The following is a 22,786-nucleotide window of genomic DNA, read 5'->3' on the forward strand; positions in this document are numbered from 1 at the left end:
AAAAATCAGTTAGTAAATCAATGGTGCATATTTTAATCAATGGTGCCTTATTATCAAGTTGTAACATAAAATATACATTATTACTCTATTTAGTTTTGCCTTAAAATAGCCATACTTGTTGCGATTAAGTCAAACAATCCAAAGTATAAATTACATTTAAATATTGAAAACACCATGAATATCATTCAGCGAACATATACTTTGCCCAAGGTAAATAAACACAGAAAACATACTCACCTTCAGAGTTCTCAGCACATTAGGACTGCATGCAACACTACTTACTGAGAACTCTGAGAAATGTGCTTCTCTTTAGTGTTAGAAGAATACAAATCAATGAGACAAAACCAGTTTCTTGGACTGGAGATACATGGGTGACATTCAGTAGAAGAAAAGATAGATGTAATTCATTTGTATGAGGCAGAATGTGACAAATCATGGAAGAGAGCCCCAACAGGGTGTTAGGAGAAAGACAAGAAATTTATTGAACCTGAGAGGATGGGTATCAACATTGATAAAGTAGAGGGATTCAGGTGAACCATGTGTTGTGAACAAAAGTGAGAAGTTAGAACCCTGTGTATTCAGGAAAGGAAACAGGGCAGTGTAATCATTGGATTGTAACCTTGGCTGTGCTGGATCCTGGTTGTGTCCCTCTGACAAGTGTGTTAGATTCAACATCCTCCCCTGGAAAAGGAGAATATAGTACTATCATTACTGTTAGTATGTGACTAAGCATGTTCTGCAGTTTGCCTAGTAGTAATGATGGCTATTCACTTAGGAAATGCTTACAGAATTCTGTTGAAGACTGACCATTGAGCACTCTACTGTTAAAGCACTGTCTCTGTGGGCTTCAGTTTTTCACCTGAAAATAAAAGAAGTTATGCAATGTGACTCAGAAGTTTCTTCTATTGCTCAGTCTGCAAATTTAGCTAGTATCCTGATATTTTCTTGTAACTTTAAACGAGAGAGAGCAAGAGAGTGAGGATAAACAAGCGAGGGATTACTAATTGTATATTTTATTGGAGATAGTAATAAATATTATGGATTTATGGAAGGACATATTGTTATTAGTTTATGTCTCAAGGTTAATACTTTGTACTATATCTATTTAACTTATTTTAACCCCACAGGTTGAGGATAAGACCACTACCACAGTTTAAAGCCAAATTTGAATCAAGCTTTAATTAAACACTGCTCAGGTAGTTGGGCTCTGGCCAGATCCATACCCAGGTTCAGGGAAATAGCCCAGAGTCATGTTTTGCAGTGGCTTAAGAAAGCCAAACTCATAATTCACTGCATTTACCACAAGGTCCAATCGGGGGCAAGCATACATCCTAACTTATTACCTGCCTACATACCTCCTGCCTACATGTGACCAAGAACATCTGGTATAGATGGGTTAAACAAACATGTTTAGAGGAGCGAAAACATGTGACTTATTGTCTCCCATAAAAAAGCCTCTAGAATTTCAGTAACAATCTATTTGTCCTTGGGCAAGGGGCTTGCAGATCAGAGGCTTTTTTCCCCCTTGGATCTCTTAGGTATAGTAATTAAGACTTAAAAAGTAACTTTGATTCTCACACTTACTATCTTTAGTTAAATAAAATTTAAGAACTATTTTTTGTTTCCCTAAGTCAGGCTTTGTATTAGGTCAAAAATTACTAGAAATGATGAATATACTATTTTTCATTGTATTGTATTTAAATCTTAAAGCAGCTGAGATTTTATATCTATTTAAAATTGTAAATAGGTTGGGGAAGAAATAAAATAAAGGATTCCTGTTTTCTAAGAAGTTACCTTAGTGCCCATCTGTAGCTCCTTCTGCTACACACACACACACACACACACACACACACACACACACACACACACACACACTTCTAGATTATGGAAACAAGATGGAGGAGAGGCATGTTCCATCAGTTTCTACATGCTGACCCTCTTTGCTGATTCACTTACCATGTTCAAAGACATCCTCTACAGGTGGCAGAGTGACTCCCAGCAACAGATGGAGAGCAGATTGGAGGGAGGACTATTTGGAGAACTCTAAGGGAATGCTTCCTGGGAGTTGTTCCTTTTGTGTTTGGTTGAACATCTTCCTCCATCTAATTGAGATGAACTGGTGCCTCTAGTTCATTTTGAATGGAGAGGAAAGACAAGTGAACTGGGATTGGGGGAGCAGTCTTGTGGGACAAAGAAGGAGTACCAAAGTCCCCTAGAGAAGCTTCTTCTGAGGAAAGGGCAGATAGAAGGTCAGAAAGACGAGCTGTGGTGTGGTATGAGTCAGGTATCTAACAGAACAAGCATGAGCAGGAAGGGTGGACAAAGGGGAAACCACCCAGACTTCATGTAAGACTTTTGTTATTCCAAGTATCTCATACAATTCCCATTCTCAAGCCTCAAGTTGCTTTCTAAAGACTTTCCCAATTCTTCAGGGTCAACTACCCATACCCAAGTGCAAGGGTTATGTAATAGGTGAGCCTGAGGGGAACAGTTAGGGGAAGAGGAAGAAACCTCCCTCACTTGTTTATCTTCAATTTCTATGAAAGATTTGGTTTTGAAATGTAACTGTGTGAGTGTGGTAAGGAAGAAAACAGATAAGAAATGACTTAAGAGACAGGCAGACAAGCAGAAAGACAGACAGATGGACACATACACAAAGTGTGCATCTCTCTTTCTGTCTGTCTGTCTCTCTCTCTCTCTCTCTCTCTCTCACACACACACACACACATACACACACACACACACACACACACACACACACACACACACACACACAGATTGGCCATTATAGAACAATCAATGGGTTTTAATAGCCTAGGTCAATGTCCTTTGCCCGTGATTTCATTCCCTCCTTTGCCATTATTTTGTAGAGACCTGATTCGACCTTTTTAGAGGAGGAATTTTGCTTGATTGGAAGAAGGTGATAAGAGGATGAAGGATAAATAAAATGTTTACCAACCAACATCAGGCATTCATTGGATAAAACAATAATTAACATTACTAAAGATAAACCAAAGGATGAGGACTTATAAAACCAAGAGATATCAACAAAATATAACTGACTTTTTAAGCTTATCTTTGAATTATTGAATTTGAAAGTTGACTTAAGTATATAGATGAGAACATACATGAGAGGTTTAAACCCTCTTCAACAGAGACTCCAGCAATAATCTTCCTCTTTTCCTTCTCCGCCATCACTAGTGATAACTGGGATTATCGGTTCACATTTGCTTGATCTTTCTTTATGTCTGTCTATGTTAGTGTTCATATTTTTTTCTTAGAAAAAAAAAGCGAAAGCAACTTCATACTACACCTGTTGTTCTCTTGCCTTTTCTTTAAGGGTCTTGATCAGCACATGAAATTTGTTTCACACTTTCCAACTAGTGCAATGCACTCCACAGCATTAAATCACCACACATCATTTAAGCACATACCATATGATACACAATTACAACTTCAAATGTTTTGTAGTTATAAACAACCTCACAAAAGTCATTCTTGGATTGTTTTTGCAGATAGAAGGGTTTGTGAGGACCCTTAAAATTGGATTTACTGGTTGCATACTTAATTTGATACAATGACATCATTCATAAGGCTTGATTGGTATATATTCCTACTCAAAGTGTCTAACTGCCCATTTATTTGCAACTTTTTCAGTACTGTGTATCATCAACCTTTTAATATCTGATAGGCAACAGTTAATATTTACTATTTCAATTTTCTACTTCCTGTTTCACTAATAAGGCTGACAAATCTATTGGTTATTTATGTTTCTCCTCTAAATTATGTGTTCATTGCATTTTGAAAAAATACTTTTCTAAGAAACATCATTTGAGGCACTCTATTTACTGTTTCCTTTTATCACTATAATTCATGTTCCAATCATGTGGACTGAACCCATGGCCTTGTACTTTTCAGCAAGTCAGCAGGACCCCCAACCCACTCACTCCATTCATTGTAACCACTAAGTAATTGTTTCTCACAAGTAATACCTGCTTGGCTTTCAGTTTTCAGCCTTGTCTGTCCTAGTTTTCCCTGGACAGAATATTCTCATCTATGTGCTGTTGATACCTCTGAGTTTTTATGACTTATGTAGGAAAACCATTCTTGACCTTATCTTATTGAAATACACTATATTTTCCATGTCTTATATATTCTAAATGTTTGCCTGTGACTGCTAAAGTATTAGCAATTTACTCAGTTATGGTAAAAGAATATTTTTTTTTTATTGAAAGGTATATCATTTTACTAAGGGTTCAAAGTCACTTGATTATATGAATTTGTGCATATGCTTAGGTATGTTTGAGGATTCTGGGGATTCTCTATTCATTTGACAGCATTTGATAATATTCTTTTTTTTTTATCTCATCTATTTAGCAATGCAGCTCTGAGTTACATTGTATTACTCAATATTCATGAGTTTCCAAATCCTCTCCTTACTTCTATATACCACTATTATTATTTTGCAATTTATCTTGACTAGTCTCCCCTTTCTCTTTCACATAACTGTAAGAATGTTTGTTAAGTAAGTAAAACCTATGGATTAGCTCATTGAATATTTTAGAGCATTTGAGGATTACTGTGGCATCCGAAGTTGCGTTTTAATTTCTGTACCTAAAAGTACTATTAAAAAAAAAAAAAAAAAAGAAGCCACATGTTTTTTTCTCGTATAAACAAGATTGTTTGCTGGGTGGTATGGTGGCGGTACATGCTTTTAATCCCAGCACTCAGGAAGCAGGCAGATTTCTGTGAGTTTGAGGCTGCATGGTCTATAGAGTGAGTTCCAGAACAGGCTCCAAAGCTACAGAGAAAGTATTGTCTCAAAAAAGCCATAAAAAAAAAAAAAAAAAGATTGTTTGACTCAACTTATTGAATGTGCTTGATCACATGTAGGTGGAAGACACGTTGGCAGGAAATATGTTGGGATATATGCATATATGTGTTCCCCTGATTGTATGTAGGCAGGAGGTGTGCAGGTAGGAAGTTTATCAGGACATATGCTTGCCCCTAGTGGGAAATATGGTGGCCTTATAAGTTTGACTTTATAAGCCTCTGCAAAATGTAATTTGTTGTCATTTTTTGGGAAACCCAGAGTGAACTAGGTCAGAGTCCTTTATCCTGGCCAGTATTTAATTAAAGATTATTTCAGTTTTGGGTCAAAATTGTGACAGTGTTCTTATTCTTGCCCAGTGTAATTAACAAATAAGAAAGGTTATAATACAGCCTCTGCTCGTGGGAGTGAAGTCTGTTTCCCTCAGTCTAGACTTTATAAACCACTCTCATAAGGTTTTAAAAATGCTTGTTTATGACATTGTAGCTGTTTGTGATAATGGTTCTTTTACCCACTATTTTAAGTCTGTTTATAATATTGCAATGTAATAATGAAATAATTGTAATAATTGAGTATAAGTATAACAAGCATTATGAAGTATAATATGTAAGAGTTGTTATATAAACAAAGTGCTTATTTTCATATTTTATTTACATCTAATATTGTAGAAAACAATTGCTAAGTTTGTTCTTCCCTCTAAAATGATTCATACTATGCTGACCAGGTTAGCTTTACCTTTTGGGATCATGCAATCTTCCTGCCTCAGTGCTCCGAGAGGCTGGAATTACTGGGACTGTAGCACTATGCTCAGCTAACTGCTCTATAAGCAGCTGTCTACCTTGGGAGGACAGTCAGAAGAGCCTACCCTCACTACACTATTTGTGTGCATGGAGCACAAAAGGAAGTGAAATTGCCAAGGACACCGACTTTTCAATATTTAGCATGTATTTGTGGGTATTCTACTTTAGATTAGATTACTTGTTTCTGTTAAAACCTAGCTTGCTTGGGGTTTCAAAACATAAAAATTATATATTTTTGGGTCTCACCCTCTGCCTGAAGGGTAACTGAATGCTACAAGGCTATCTTTACGAAGCAAATGTGGTTCCATTCAGCTCAGGCCAAACTTGGCAAATGCATCTTTTTCAGATGGTCCCAGAAAAGTTTTAGAGAAACTCAATCAGGTTTCTTTTAACTAATGGTGACACTGTTTGCTTTGTCTCTTTATTGAAGGAGACATTTTCCCTCCTAGTGCCAGTTTTATCCCTACAAGAAAGTCATGTCTACAGAAACTGGAGGAGCTGCTCATAGCTTGACACTGTTACAGAGGAGTGAATAGGCTATTGTTCTTCACAGCTGGGTGTAGGCTCCTTTCTGTCTTCTACAGGCCTGCTGTTTTCCAATGGCTTTTATTTTTGTCACCTAAGTGAATTATGCAGTATGGAAGGAGTACAGCACAAAGGGTTTACACTAGAACCACTCCAGGTCATGGCCAGGCTGGAAGGTGAAATTAGATGTGGACTCCTATCACCTTTTTCCCTTCAACAGGAAATTTAAGGAATTTCTTTTCATCTGGAAAGGGACAAATTTAAAATTACTCAGGGACTGCCTCTAAAACCCCAGACAAAGCTTATACACCGAAAGATAATTTTGGATAACACCTGAAGCCATACACAGGCAAAGAAGGTAGCTTTTCAAACTTGTGCACACTCCTGTCTCCAAATGACCCACACACACCTCTTTACACTGATAGCATGACTTTTTACAGACCTATTTCTGCCACACACCCACTGCTGTGTGCATGCTCTCCAAGGCTGAAGCGGAACTTTTATAAAGTCCTCAGTGATATTGCTCTGTGATAAGTGAGTGAATGGGTGTGGAAAGATATCTATTTTTACACTTGAAGACAGAGTTAGCTCAGCGGATTACTGCAAGAAAAGCTGATCTTGATAAGATCAAATGCCTCAGATGAATTTAGGGGCCTCTCTAGGGTGATGATATGGTCCATCCATAGCTTCAGGAGCAAGTCAATTGAGTAGGTTAGAAAATTGTTTCCAAGTTTGAATATTAAGAACATTCTGTTAATTATTACTGATGTTAGGGTTAAATTTTTCTGTTTTTTGTTTAAATGTATGTTAGTAACTCTAATAGTATACTTGGTGCTTTTCCACATTATAGTTACAGAGAGTTTTAATGGACTGACTTTGTTACTTTTCTTCCTTGAACTGGCTACTCTCAGGGACAGTCTTTGCACAATAATCTTAGGTTGCCTTTTTTTTAAGATGAATACTTATTTTTTTTTTTTTTTTTGAGAATGGTATCTAATTCCCATTGATTCAGGGGAAAGGGAAATACCAATCTACCAAAGCCAATCATTAAACTAGGCAATAAGGATGCTAGAGGTGTGGCATCGTGGTTAGGAACACTTGCTACTTTCCAGAGGCCTAGAGTTCAGATCCCAGCACCCATGTTGGGTTATTCACAAACCCCTGAAGCCCCAGTTACAGGAGTTCTGACAACTTCTTCTGGAACCTGCAAGAAAGTGCATGCTCTCTCTCTCTCTCACACACACACCTTAATATTGTTTAAAATCTTAAAAGCATTAAGATGATTTGTATAGCCAAAAAAGAAAAAAAAAAAAAACAAGAAACAAAATAAGTAACTTTACAAAATTAAATTTACTTTCTGCAAATTCAAATACACAGTAGTCCACTTTCATCTATGTAGCATTGACTTATGTCTTACTTATGTTCAGGGAGCCAAACAAAAGCCTCGTGTATAATAAAGGCATAAAATAAAACAAAACACTATGTTACTCTAGGAAGCCAAATAAAATCTTGAACAGATAATGTTACAAAGCCAGAACAAAAACCTAACTAGATGGCTGTGGAAGTCTCCTCACTTAGTACACACTCACTTCCCTTCCATGTTCATGTGAACAAATAGATCTATTGAGCTAAAGGGGATACAGAAATTTAGGAACTGGCTCTGGCCTTGCTCTGTAAACCCATCTTGCTGAGTTTCTACAGGGACTCACAGGTAGTCCAGCTTAGTGTTCTGTACAGGTGACGAGGGCCCTCTGCTGCACATGTGGACACTGGGTAGTTGACAGGAAAGTTCATGTGGAGTTAAGGTTGTTTGCTCTCAGTGTTCCCTTTTGAGTTCTTTTCACTAGTAATCGTTTATTTTGTACTGTGTCTTACACATGGGCTCTTTTATCTGTTCCTCCTAAATGTTCAGTTTAAATACATGGAAACCGAGGTTTAGCATGAGGTGTGTATCAGCTCAGGCTGCTAGACAATGGCCAACATAGCAAATCCCATAGTATAAGATGCACCATGCACTGGGTGGCTCTACACAACACAGGTCTTTGTTTTCAGGGTTCTGGGGGCTTCAAAGTGCAAGATCAAGGTGCTTGATCCACTTCATACCATGGATCTCTTCCTGCCACTAGATGCTTGCTTTCTTGCTGTGTCCCCACATCAGAAGACACCTCTCTGATCTCTGTTCTTACAAGGATATAGCCTGTTAGATCAGAGTTCCAGCCTATTGACCTCAACTGACCTTGATTACGTCATTATCCAATGACAGTCTACATTGCAGGTTAGGGCTTCCACAGGTGCACATAGTGGACATTCCTTAGTGTCTTTTTCTAAACCATCAAAACCAGAATTTGAATCTAGGGAGTCTGGCATAGGAGCAGTGGAGTCATTATCCTTGTTGTATTAGTGGATGGTTAGCAGGTTGGCCATAGTTTCTTGAAGAACTTCCTACCTTTCTGTCCGTGTTCTGGAGTCAGCATTATCTTCTTACCTGCCTCTACTAAGTCTTCCCATGTCCCAGGGTTCACTTCATTCATACTAAGGATAGATTTCTACATATAAACAAAATGCTCCAGGTAAAAGGATTGCTTGCCTTCAGACAATGGAAAGTTAGTTTTGGAGCACATGGCAGGCAATCTTTAAAAGAGATCTGTTCTCACACATAGGTCACACTTAGGGAACACTATAGCCCTTTTGGAATGTCTCTCTCTCTCTCTCCCTTCCCCTCTCCTTCCCTCTCTTTACTTCTTTCTTACTCAGGTTTTTTCCTTGATTCTTTAAGAAATTATTTTTTAATTAATTAAAAATATAATTTATTTCTTATTTTTATTGACAGACATTCCCTTAACAATTTTTGCATATAAGACATGAATATAAACCCAAAGTTAAAAGATGTCTTCTGGTCTTAAGAAAATGAGAGAAAATGATGGATTGACATAGAAATGGTCTTATATGTGTCTAACTATGAGTCACATGTAATATTTAGGTCTTAAAGTAATGATTAAGAAAACGACAGGCCCCTTAAAAGATAGAGTGAGAAAAGAATTTGGAATGTATCCATTTTGTTCCAGGGACATTGAAACACACCTGAGACCTGCATGATGGACAACTTGACCACTGCTATCTTCAGCATCCCCTCCTCACAGTAATGTAGAGGCTGAAGGGGTATGGTAAGCTTACTCACAATTCTCTGAAAGCAAATCCTAGAGGACAAAAAGAAACAACACAGAACTTTTGAAATCTAAACAGCAAGACACCTTTGTAAGCCAACAGTGCCAGAGAAAGTCACATTGAAAGATTAGTACTTTACCACATTGTATCACAACTGACACTTCTGAAGGAGATATGACTTACAATATATAATAACATATTGTATTACAATTGTTACAATATGTAAGGCTAGACACAGGCATTAAGAGTTAGAGCAGAATCATGGAAACTGACCAGTTCACAAACACATAATCAGTGGGTATGACCTGACTGATGAGTTATGGTCAGGGAGCAGACCTGCGTTTGACTGGTATTTATACTCATGGAAAATACAAGTAAGTATACTTATTAAATGATTCATCTTGTTAAATGCATTTCATAGTTCATATAGTGAAAGATGCTTCCTCATTTCTCCAGTTAATCATTAAGGTCTGTAGTCTACAGTCTAAAATCTTTTAACACTGAACTCATAGAATTTTAGTTTACATCTATAAAACTTGGCTTGATTTATTGTTTTGAAATATTAACATACTTACCTAACTGTAAAGTTCCTAGAGGACAAAGGATTGATGTTATCCATTAATTGTTACATGCTTCATAACTTCTCTAATATCCTTTTCTAACACACACACACACACACACACACAGAAGAACACACACACAAAGGCACACACACATTTATAATATGCACTTGCATAGATGCACATACACTATATGAATATTTTTATGATCCATTATTGTTTAGCTACTGAAGTCACTGCCATTCCCTCTTGAATTATACTTCCCTGTCCTCTAAAGGGGTGTGTGTTTGTAAATTCTGACTTGGATTTTATATATTTCGGTGGACACCATTTTGCTCCTATCTTTATCCAGTTCCAATAGTAAGGGTATGAAATGGTAGGGTGTCACCATTTCCTTACTTGGCTCCCTCTTTGGATTAACCCTGAAGACTTTATAATTCACATTGGGCAAGTTCTTCTTGAGCTGAATTCACATGTTCCATTCTAGCTCAAAGCTTTTCAAATTCTTGTAAACTCTGGTAGTGACCTTCCAAATGATTTTTAGACGCATGTTTGACTTCTGTGTTATTTAAAACTTCCCCTTTCTAACTTTTGTTTTGATTCTACCTTCGACTTTCCTACTCTTCTTCTCTGTGAAACCAATTGTCTATAAATGACTCGAATAAAAAAAATTTTAAAAAATCAACTTTTTTCAAGTACCTGTGATAGCACACTGCAACAATGGGCCATCCTGTGCTATCTTAGCTACTTCGTCCCTTCTTGCCTACCCATTCTTTCTCCAGTGCTGCAGCTATGTTCAGTCCCAGATATGACCAACATTCTGCACTATAAATGCTGTCTTTCCCTCCCCATTAGGCCTTCAAATAATAGTGGATAATTTAAGTAAGGGAAGAACAGAATAAAGGAAGCCAGGTGGATGCCAAAGGATCCAAGCAATAGATAGTCTTTTTGATGAATTTAACGAGCTAAGGTGTACTTTGGGGGAGGAACATTACAAGGACTTTATGGAGAACAACATGACAAGCATGTGTGATGCTTCCACACATGTTTGTTCTGTCTACCTTGTGCACTGAGAGCATGGGTAGGAAACAACTGGGAGAACTTGAGCAAGGTTCTTTTTCCTTTCTTTTAAAGAGTGGAAAATTCTGTTCTGAATACACCTAACCACAGAGTATCAAGTTCTAAGTGTTCTATGAGGGGAAAAAAGTAAGCTTATCCCCCCGCCCCATTTTTTTAATTGTAGAAAAGGAGCACAAGCCTCTTTCAGGAGCGCCGGGGAGTGGGAGTAAACTCCTAGATAGGGTTTGTGTAACTGTACCTCAAACCACAGCAGTCACGTGGGTCTTTTATGCTTTGCTACTTTTTTGACTGCGTGTCAGAGAGGGTTGTGCATTTCGCTTCCCCCCTTCTGCAAGGCCACTGCAGCATGTGCTGGCAGGATTAATCTTTGCCCACAATGTCCTTGCAAAGGCTTCTACAGCTACAGAACAGCAATGGCAGCTTGGAGTACAACGTTGATTCTGCATACAGCTCTTACTCCACACTTCCAGGCCCGCTCACAATGGAAGACAGCAGAAGGATTCAAATGCTGGCAGACACTGTGGCTACTTTGCCACGGGGACGAAAGCAGGTATGATTGCCCTTCTGTCTAGAATGTTCATGTTTGTCTGACTACTGCCGAAAGTGGTACTTGCTCCTTCCTGTGTGACTCCATGAATTCCTTGACTCCTGGCCTCTCTCCCCATCATTAATGGGCATTTTGGCTCTTATTCAAAAGAGAACTCTTTTCCCTCTTGAGGACAACCTCTGCCTGCTAAGTCAATTCACAGAGTACATGTGAGGGAGGAGGTGCCATGCACCGAAGAGATAGAGTAGCAGTCCAGAGATGGAAAAAAAAAAAGAACGAGCCCCCCTTTATAGAAAGGAAGACTTAAGTATTTCTTTTTAATTTAAGGATGTGCTCAAGTTGATGAAGCTCTTGAGCACAACAAGCTTGAAGATGGTATAAAGGAACACACCCAGTGCCATCAGGCTTTTGCCCTCCATGTCTCTGTTGACTCTCTGCCTTCTAGTCTCACATCCAGGCGTTGGTAGTCTTACTTGTTCCTAATCATGAGAAGACGTCTCCTGGAACACAAAGGTTGTCAACTAAGTAAAAATTTCAGCTCCAGAGCACTGTCTTAACTTGGGGATGTTGGGAAGTAAGGCTTATGGGGGGAGGTAAATGTTGGCTAGAAACCCAGCTTGGCTGCTCAGTAGCTGCAGCATCTTGAGCAAGTTGTCAGCCTCCTTCACATTATGTTCTTAAAAAAAATCATTTGATGAGGCAACAGCAGAGACACCATTCTTGAACTCTGTGCTCCTTAAGTAAGGACATGTGCAGGGCCGTAGACATGCAGGAAAGGCTGTTTAGAAATTTTTATTGCATAAAGTTTTTTTAGATAGGAACATTTACTTAGAAAAAATCTAGGTCTACATGAATTTGTTCTGAATTTTTGGTCTTTTAATTAATCATATACCCCTGTATATTTTGATCATATAAATTGCTATAAGGTCCAATGTGTATATTTTAGTTACACACAGCAATTGTGCACAAGAAGTTTAGAGTTGACAGAGAGCATCAGAGTATAGCTCCACAGCCCGCATTCTTGTGTGCATTGTGTTCTCCTCTGAATGCTCTAACTTCCGCATTGCAGCATCCCAGCTTAGAGGAGAGGCCAGTTCTTCTTTCAGTGGTATGGTGAACAGATTTTTTGGCATCTTCCTTAGTGATGAAGGTAAAGGCATCATTTCCCATGATTTGATTATCACTCTCTATCCAAAGTGCTCTCACATTCCAAAGTTTGATAAACAGCTGCATGAATTTATAAATGGGCAACATAGGAAACACCAACACTTTTACTTAGAGTCTAGAACAGTCCACTTCCATTTCTATTTGCCATGCAGATGGTAAACTAAGTTTTGCTCGTTTGTTTAGCCTATGATTCACTCTCTTGTTATATTACTTATCAAGAAAGCAACTTGTTAATTTAGCATCAAGAGCGAGATCCTTCCACATCTTTTTTTTCAGCTCAGGTATTACATCATTTTGGACCCTTGCAAGGTTAAAAAAAAAAAGCCACAAGGATGTGTTTCCTTCCTGGAGAAAGATTACAGTTTAGGGACAGAATGAACAGGTGTTATACAGCAGATATGTAACATGTGTCTGCAAACCATCATGCAGTGGAGGCATAGACTCGTGTGACTTGGGGGCAGGTTGCACAGTAACACAGTGCTTGGTGTGTCAGGAAGATATATACAGAGGACAGAGGACAGAGGAGAGACAGACTTGTGCATAAATTGAGAAAGCAGTACAGTTGACTGTTGCTATCTATGGTGGATCTAAAACCATGGAAATCAAAGGTTACAGATGCAGAAATCCCTGATATAAAGTAGCAGCCAATTTGCATATAAACTACCAGGATCCGGGTACTACCTAAGGCATAATATCTTTGGCTGTACGAACATTGTATCATTTGGAGAATGATGGCAGAAAAGAAATATATACACGTACAGTACAGATGCAGCATTTTGTTTCTGTAGAGTATTTTCATCTGCAATTAGTTGCATGAATGAATGCAAAGAGCTGACTATGATTGGACCAGCATCCAGAGACACTGACTAGACTTGAAAGGTTGTGGATTTTAGGAACTTCATTCTAGAAAGTGGCAGGTTGGTGGAAGGGCTTTTACAGTAGTTGGAGAGAGAGAGGAAATGAAGCAATGGAGAGGAAAGGTAAAGACTTGGTAATCAATGGCACTGAAGACCAATGAGGCATATCTGGCTCTTAAGCCTCGGCAAAGGTAGTATGGATTGGGAAAGGACCACCAGTAGGATTGGGTGATTATTGGAGGGAATTATAAGAGAGATTTAGGCATATAAAAAGGTATGAGCATGCCAAATTCCTAGACGAGTAACTTATGTCCATGCTCTTCTCAATTTCTTCTCTTTTTCTTCTTGTATTCTTTATAACACACTGTGCCATGCACTTCCCCTATTCTCAAAGCTTTTTCTGGCCTGGTAGTGGTACACACCTCTAATCCCAGCACCTTAGAGGCTGAGGCTGTTGGATCTCCGAGTTAAGGCCAACCTGGTCTGCAGAGTGAGTTCCAGGTCATCCAGAGCCACACAGAGAAACCCTGTCTCAGAATTTTAAAAAAAATAACAGAACCCTTTTCATAAACCAAACCATTGGAGCATGGTACTGGTGGTTCTAATCACCATCAGTGAAACTTCATGCAGGTGTATATGCCAAGATTTTGTGATTTTCCACATGGACATTTGCTTATTAGTTAATATTAATGAACAATTAACAATCAATTAATAGTTAGCAAACAATCATCATTATTTTTTTCTTAGAAAAACAAACAACGTTAACAAGAGCAAAACCCCACCCCTCTGGCACTGTCTGACCTGTCTGCAGAAGGATTCCTGTTAAGCAATAGTAGCAGCCCCAGCAGGTGTTCCTGTGTCTGCTGTTATTTTCAACACTTTGAGGGCTGACGTCAACATTCATACTTCTTGTTATTGTGGCTTTGGTTTCTGCAAAGCTATATCTGGCTAGCTTCTAGCTTCAGCTTAAGCTTCGGAATCCACAGGGTGTTTGCACTCAGAGTTACTTAAAAATAGATTTCTGTGTGTGCGTATTACTTCAGTACCTGCATTGGTAGGAAGTGCGAGACACACCAGAGATGCTTCTAATTTTGAACATAGTCTTTTGGGGCAAAACCCCTGCAATATAAAAGCCAGAAGGAGGTTGCTGCAAGAGAAGGGAAATCTTGCAAGCATGCCATGTCCCAGGGGTAGAAATTGTACCTGATTGCCACTCTCGCCAAGCTGGATGAAGGTGGCTCTCACCTGGTATGGCAGGGAGAACCAGTAGTCAGGGATACAGGTATGAATTGGACCCAAACTGTCACTGTCCAATTTTCTTTGAGTGGTGAAATTATAGCTAAATATGAAGCTTGTAGAAAGCTGGTTTCACATACAATTTCAGTTAGGGATGGTGCTGAATGCTTGTAGTGAGTATAATTATGGGCTGGGTTCTGCCCACAGGAACATTCTTTATACTTCTGCCAGAATCTCATCAGCCAACATCAATTCTTGCAGTGTTATGCTGGGTCTAATCCCCAACCATTCTTCTTTTAAAAGAGGTGTGGGGCTATAATCAGCCTTCCTGGAAGCTGGAACGTCGTATTCACCTCCCATAAGGGTATCATAAGTTAGGGCGTGGACTCAAGTTTCATTCTTCTGTTGTGTCTTTGGATAGTTTGGTGGTTCTTTCTATCATCTTTCAAAAGATGAGGAGAGTTGTATTCATGAAACAGTTGGGAATAAAAGTGAGACAGGCAGGGAATTGGAAAGAGTCAAGAAAATAATTCAAAACAAATTTTTTTTTAAAGTCCACCTCTAAATCTGCACCGTCCCCTAAACTACACCCAAAACTTTTGCAGAAAATGAGTACACAGAGGACAAGAACACAGGTCTGCCTTAGCAGCAAATGTGCCTTCTGTGTTGGTCTCTGAGTTGCTCTGAGGAGGGATCAGCATCAAGCTGTGTTTCCAATTTCCTGTCTTCCTTGCACACTGACAGCTGCTGTGTTTGGTCTTGATTTTCCACCAAAGAGAGACCTGCGAATCACTGCATAGCGGGAGACATTGTGTGTAGAATATTAATGCTTTGTCTTTTAAGTCATCCCCCTGAAAGCAGAGGAACCTTTCTAAGATCAGCCCTAGACATCACTAGACTCCTGGCTAGTAAGAAGCTAAGGAGCTTCGTTTGCTGTACTTAGAGCTAAATGTGTATCTTTCAAGCCTGCCAAATCGCTAAGGCTAGACTTCTCATATTAGATAATGTGTAATAAAAGACAGCTGTTGCCAGCATATGCTGTGAATTGCACACCAGTTCTCCATTCATGATCTCTCTCTCTCTCTCTCTCTCTCTCTCTCTCTGTGTGTGTGTGTGTGTGTGTGTGTGTGCCCCATCACTACAACTCAGAAAGACTCTGGCTGTGAGGGCAGTCTGTCTGGGTAACACCTACTCTGAGGCCACATCTTCAAATGGGACTGATGCCTGCTAGGGAGATGCACACAGAGAAAACTTGACTTAGAAGACTCTTGATGAGGCCTTAGGCGCACTCCAAGTTGACAGGCAGTTTTGCAGGTGAGCAAGGCAGAGCCTTAAGAGTTTCTTTTTATGTCACCACTTAGACAGTTCAGATCAAAACCAGGGAGACAGTGTCAAGATGGGACTGGCAACTATCAGAGAGTTTGATGGTAGCTAAAGTATTTAAATCCCTTTGTATTTACATGTTCACTGTTTAAGATCTCTTTACCAGTCCAGAAAGAAAGTAATTTCTAAGCTGATTTTGTCTGATCTTTTTGTGTCACTGGTAACCCAAACATATTATCCGTGGGAGTGTTCCTCATTACTTCTTAGCCAGCAAGCTACACAGAACTGTTACAAGGAGGGAGGTGAGGAACACTCTCTTCTGTATGGAGAAGTCTGGTCTAGTTGGTGGACCTAAAAGATTTTGGATTTGAATATATCTAAAATAACCTGTCACTTAAAAGGCAGGCTGAGGAAATCCTAAGGTCCCTATCAATTCTATGGATACAGGGCTTAGATTGGGGGATTTAACATTGTGGTAGCAAGACATTTTATGAACCCTTGCCTTCTGGTTAATTCTTTAGGACTGATTAATTCTTATAAATATTTGTTTACTTAGCATTAGATAGTAAGATGCCACTATTTTACTTTGTTTCTCTTGGCTCTCTTTCTACTACTTGATGGTTTTTTTTAAAAAAAAATCTTGATGTTTGAGATTTTAATTTTTAAATTTTTAAAATTAATCTTTGAAGCTTTCCCATGAAGCTTTAACCTAATGAAGGATAAACTTAAAATCTTAGCACATCCGACTGAACTTAAATATTTTTCTTGGGGTTGCTCACCATCCATCATTCAGTCACAGATGGCATCTGAGGCTTAGTTCTGTCTGTCTGTTTTACTATTTTTAAAGTTCCAGTCTACTCTAGGCCTTGTGGGAAGCACTGGGGCGGAAAGTAAAGCCAGTGCATTTCCCTAGAGTCCCAAAGCATACAGATGATTAACTGAAGAAATGAAGCATATGATCAAAAGTGCTCCTCATAGAGATGTGGACATATATAAACCTCCATGTGGATGGCAATGCTAGGGAAATGATAAACCATAGTAGTGAGAACAATGTGTTACAAACACAAACCCTTAATTGTGATTATAGTTAACAGAATTAAACTAAGTATTCGACAGTCTGAATGAAGGATGAGATCCAAGGAGACGACAATAATGAAAAGAGATCAAGGAAATATGAACACACTGTAAGGGTGAAGTGCTTGTGAATATCACGTTTTTTACCCCATTCACTGGGTTGCAGCTTCTGATGTAACCAAAATGTTCCCATTCTTGTTCATCTCAACCTCTCTCTCTGTTTCTCTCTCTCTCTCTCTTTCTCTCTCTCTGTGTGTGTGTGTGCGTGCGCACAAGGGTATACACATCTATGTTAAATACTTTATACACAACCATCCAAATTGCTGTAGGTATTCCATAACTGGTCCTTATAAATCATGATTAGAAACTTATTGCAAGCCTACTGGATAATTTGGGGTCTGAGACTTCCTGCTGGAGACTCCAGGTATAATTGACAAAGAAGACAATGTAATTGTTACCCATAAAGTTTGTGGGATGACATAATCTCTCTCTTATATATAGTGACTGGTGGCTGAATTCTGAACACTGAGGCATTCCAGAAAATTTGCAAAATTGTTGGCATTTGGTACCTGACAATTTGAATTTATGCTAATGAAATCATCTGTGGAACTTGTCCTGTATGCAATAAGTTCTCCTATGCATTTTCTCTGTGTGGTTTTTATCCTCATACCATTTTTATTTATCTATATCAACTGCCTTATTTACTGTTTTATCTATTTGCTTATGAATGACAATTACAATATGTTGGCAGGTAAATGCCGTGTTCTATAGGCTGAGAGATGGCTCAGCAGTAAGAGCATGTGCTGCCCTGGCAGAGGACCTCCATTCAATTTCTGGTACTCTCATGGAAGGCAGTCATTAATTCTGCTTCCAAGGATCTGGTGGCTCCTTCTGACCTGCACAAACACCAGTCATGCTTAGTATCCATACATGTGTTCAGGCAAAACATTTATACATATAAAATAAAAATAAATCTTTTAAACAATATTATGGCTTAATTTGGTGAATAATGTTATGTTTTGAATACCTAAAACAATTTTTAAGAACAGACTAGTTAATAATTAACATCTTCTAAATATTTCTTAAACAAATGAAACCAAAACTAAAACTGGTCATAGTCTCTTGAAACGAAGGTCTTCCCTTTTGCTGACTCTCTCTCTTTATAAGAATTTGGGTCTGCTCCAGAAGATTATGCTTATATTACTTTTCCCAAAACGTGTAGGGGAGTGAATGTGATGTTGTTTATAGAATTATGAGGTTTCTTTGCTTCTTGGCAGGAAATCTCACTACATTCTTCCAAAACTATTATGAAAATAAATCACAATCAGAAGTGGGGGTTTGAGTCTCTCCCTCATTTTTTTTCTGAATCTATTTCTTATTTTCTATCCTAATTATATGTGTGGGTGGTAGGGGGCAAACCTGGAAAGACTCTCTCTCTCTCTCTCTCTCTCTCTCTCTCTCTCTCTCTCTCTGTGTGTGTGTATATGTGTAATGCTATGCATGAGGGGGTCAGAAGACAAATTGCAGGAGTTGGTTCTCCCTTCCCATCAATCGAACCTATGTGATGAAGCCTGTGAGTATCTCTACACACTAATCCATCTTGCCAGTGCCATATTTCTGCATGTAGCACATTCTTTGTAGATTATAATGGCCTCGTAAAAGAAAAAAAGTAACATGTTAAACTGTTATAGTAAATATAAGCATTCCATTAGCAGCTAAAGAAAATATGGACTGTGTGGTTTTCATGCCATCCTACGGTTAGGTGGTTTCAATATGGCTGCAATTTGCTGAAGTTCATTTTGAGAGGTCAACATAAACATGGGTTAGACAGAAAACAGTTATTGGAAGCTTGGAGCTCTGCTACAGAGAGTGAACATTCTCTTTGCCCAGTACCTTATTATCTGAGCTTCTCCTCATCTCAACAGAACATCTGGGAGTCCCTTTTCTCCCAGACTCTTTTGCTGTTATGAGAGAACGAACATTACTAATCTTATCTAGTAAGATTTCCAGGATGATGATGAAGAAAAAAGTCCTTTGTGACCCAGAATAGTTGTAAATGCATCTTAAAGAACTTGAGATAACCCTGTGCTGTTTGTGTTTTTCAGCTTGCTTTGGCCAGATCGAGTTCTCTAGGTGACTTTTCCTGTTCTCAAAGGTAAGGAGATTCCTTCCTTCCTCCCTTCCTTTCTTCCTTCTGTTTCTTTTCTTTTTTATTAAGCCTCTTCCTAAGATGTTTAGGGGCGTAAATGCTCCAGTATGTGTGCATGTCCACAAACATGAACATGCACACTCATGCATGTAAACACACAAGAATGCATATATACACCCCTAACTACAATTACAGAAATGAAAGCTAGTTTTCATTGTAACAGTAATTGTTCATGCTAAATACATGCCAAATATGATACTTGGTTATTTATGCAGTCTAAACTTTTTTTCTTACAGAAAGCTTGTTACTGTGGAAAAGCAAGACAATGGAGCTTTTGGATTTGAAATTCAGGTGGGCAGTTTGTAACCATTCTAGATTTCCAAGGAAGAATCAGACACTAATTACATCACATATTTGAAAAGAGCAAAGAGGCTAGAATAGGGTGAGAATGAAGATGTGTGTGGGGGGTTTTCAGTATGTTAAGACAACATTGGGCCTTCTGTTCCTATAGATTCTCTTCACTCCTTGTACCAAGGCACTGCAGTCTTCAGGATATCCCAGACACAGATGTTGGATGTTTCAGGACCTTAAAGAAGAAAACAAACGACATTTTACACAAGTTTATTTTTATACAATCATATTCGTGTACTGTATGCACATCACATTCTAAATACTTAAGCTGGGCATGGTGGTTCGTGGCTTTAAGCCCAGCACATGGGACACAGAGGCAGAAAAGGAATTCCAGTCTAGCCTGGGCTACATTATGAGAACCTGTTTCAAAAAATAACAAGGAATACTTGGGAGATGACATATTTGTGTATATAAAATTCATAACAGAGACCAAACATTTCTTATTGGGTATAATAAGAAGTTTCTACTTCCCTCTACACACTGATAATAAGATAATAGCACTTTATTACTAGAAAACCACTGCTGGAAGATTTTGCCCATCTTCATAGGTTTCAATGTGGGTATCCAAAAATTTAATCTATTTGTTGCCTGTCTTTTCATGATTATATTTTATGGCGAATTGAGTCAAATAGATTGCAGTCTAATTGAGTGCCTCGGTAGTAGCAACTTAAGTCTGCATTTTCCCACATCATTTCTGCATTTCTTTTCCATGTGCTTTGCATAATCATATTTTTATGCTATATGTCAGATTTTAGATCTTAGCTCCAATGAGTGCTGCTTTCAGAAAACTTTGGTATGATGTCAACCCCATAAAAGGAAACTTAGTGTATATTTTAGGAGCAGGAGCAGGAGCAGGAAGCTGCTACGTTAAACATGTTTTATGAGTAAAGAAACAACATGGAGTGAACAAGGAAGTCGTGGGAGAAGATGTTTCTGCTTTCTGAGCTCCCTACTTTAAATTTTACCCCATACATAATTTTCTACAAAAATGGGCTAAATCTATAAGGTTTTAGAAGTTAATGCCCCTCACACAAGCATTTGCCTTTCTCTTAAGAAGTCCTGCATGAGATACTCCATGTCTATCACTGCCTCTTCAAGGTTGCCTAGAGGTAGCAACTAGAAACAGGGACCTGAGTGCCTACCCATCTTGTTTTCCCACTCTGGTTCCCTTCAGTTTCTCTTGTCACAAGTGTGTGTGTGTAGAAACATTTCTTGAAGGAGCTGAGTGTAGTGTGGTCCAGAGCAGGAAACTCTCAAAAAGGTGGGACTTGTATTACAGGCCACTTAAAGCTGCTCTTCTTTTCAAATAGAGGATTCTAAGTGCATTATAGTTGAATGAAAATCTCTTAGCATTTAACAGAGTCAAGTGGCTAGCTCTGAAAGTGATCTGCATGTGACTGATTATGGTGTCTCAGGCATGAATTTCTCTAGAAGGAAGAAATACTCTCATGTGGCTTAATTTGTAGTAATCAGATCTCTTAAAGACAACTCAAAACACCGATTTTGGCTCTAAATGGAATCCCACCCCCACAATTCAAATGTATTAAATAGGAAATCATGCTTGCTTGAAGTTACGGGAGTGCCATGGGTAGCAAATGTTTCCTTAGTATTTTTATACATTTTGAAGCAAAAACTAAAATTATCAACAATAGAACTCAGTACCACTAAACTATTTATGTTAAACCTGGGGAGGCATGTCTCTTTTCATTTAGTTGGATGACTGAGGAACTGCTGAGAATTCAGCACAGGAGGGGTCTTGTGTACTCAAAAATGAAATTGATCAAATCAATTAGACCACTTATAACAAACACAGGGCAGATTGTCATTATTTGCAGAACTGATTTAATATAGCCAGTGTTGGCCCGTCTTCCTGATGGATATTTTGTGTCTCATACTCTCCCCTAATGTCAGCTTTAGTCTGTAAGACCCACAAAGATCTTTTGCTTTGAAAATGGTTACCATTGTTTATCATGTTGAGAAACAAGAAGCATATTTTTTTCTTAATGAATACACAGTGATACATCCAGTGGTCTCTTGGGCTGAAAACAGACCATTTTGAGACACTTGCATCCCACTTTGTTTTTTATGCCAGATGTTTTTTATGAATGGAATTGGCTGCCCTTCATCTGTTGGAATTACAAAATTGGTACCTTCAGTTCAGTGTACATCAAGGAAAGCTTTGCCACAATTATCTTTTGCACTTACCTATTGTGCCACTTAATGCTGCTGGCATGAATTTATGTTTTGACAAATATTTGTTGACTTTTTTGAAAAGTTACTGTGTTATCCACTTAAATTTTATAGACCTACAGACTCCAGAACCAGAACATCTGTTCCTCGGAAGTATGCACCGTGATCTGCAAAGTACAGGAAGAGAGCCCAGCTCACTGTGCTGGCCTGCAAGCTGGTAATGTAGTTCTACTCATGGGTTAAGGAAGCAGTTGTTGCTTTGAATTTTCTCAAGTGGCACTGTGGTTGAAACTTGCTTGTTTGTGGTCATTTCCATGACAGGAGGCTTTGTTTAAGTAACTAACAAAATCCTTGTTTTTCTTGGCATCTCCCAGGTGACATCCTTGCAAATATCAATGGTGTGAGCACAGAAGGCTTTACCCACAAACAAGTGGTTGACCTGATCCGATCATCAGGAAACCTGCTAACGTAAATACCCACTTAGTTGCTATGGGATTTCAAAGATGTTTTGGGATGCGCAAGACAGCTTTATGGGCTCCTTTTGTTTCTCTAGGTATCATGCATCATAAATGTAGTGCCAACATCTGAAGTCAGGGCATGTTACTAGACAAAGGTGCTTTGTAGAAGGGACATCATTTACTAATGTATTTTTCATATGTGATTCAAGAAAACTGGCATACATTTCTTTGGACCAAGAGAAATTGGTTCTGTTTCCAAGGTTCATGTAATCTTTCAGCTCTAACACTTTTTTTTCTCTCTCGCTCATATTTCTGAAGCCTCTTGTTTTTCCTCTGTTACTGTTCCATAAAGAATAATGAAAAAAAGTTTCCTTAGCCTATCTAACCTTGGAATATACATAGTAACATGTACT

At 38.6% G+C, this 22,786-nt stretch overlaps 1 protein-coding gene across 4 annotated transcripts in view; it reads left to right on the plus strand.

The window, feature by feature from the left end:
• Cytip (cytohesin 1 interacting protein) overlaps positions 1 to 22,786 on the plus strand; it is a 57,026-nt gene that overhangs the window by 20,905 nt on the left and 13,335 nt on the right. Inside the window, exons 2-7 of one of the 4 annotated variants that reach the window (XM_051184666.1) lie at positions 9,222 to 9,320; positions 11,352 to 11,511; positions 19,271 to 19,320; positions 19,611 to 19,665; positions 22,030 to 22,132; positions 22,290 to 22,383. In XM_051184666.1, coding sequence (XP_051040623.1) covers positions 11,443 to 11,511; positions 19,271 to 19,320; positions 19,611 to 19,665; positions 22,030 to 22,132; positions 22,290 to 22,383 — 371 coding nt within the window. In that variant the 5' untranslated portion in view covers positions 9,222 to 9,320; positions 11,352 to 11,442. Of the gene's footprint in view, positions 1 to 9,221; positions 9,321 to 11,245; positions 11,512 to 19,270; positions 19,321 to 19,610; positions 19,666 to 22,029; positions 22,133 to 22,289; positions 22,384 to 22,786 lie in introns of those variants that run through there. The other 3 variants (XM_051184667.1, XM_051184663.1, XM_051184664.1) reach the window with 3 other exon arrangements.

The sequence above is a fragment of the Phodopus roborovskii genome, unplaced genomic scaffold (genome assembly GCF_943737965.1).
Source record: "Phodopus roborovskii unplaced genomic scaffold, PHOROB, whole genome shotgun sequence".
Classification (NCBI taxonomy): domain Eukaryota; kingdom Metazoa; phylum Chordata; class Mammalia; order Rodentia; family Cricetidae; genus Phodopus; species Phodopus roborovskii.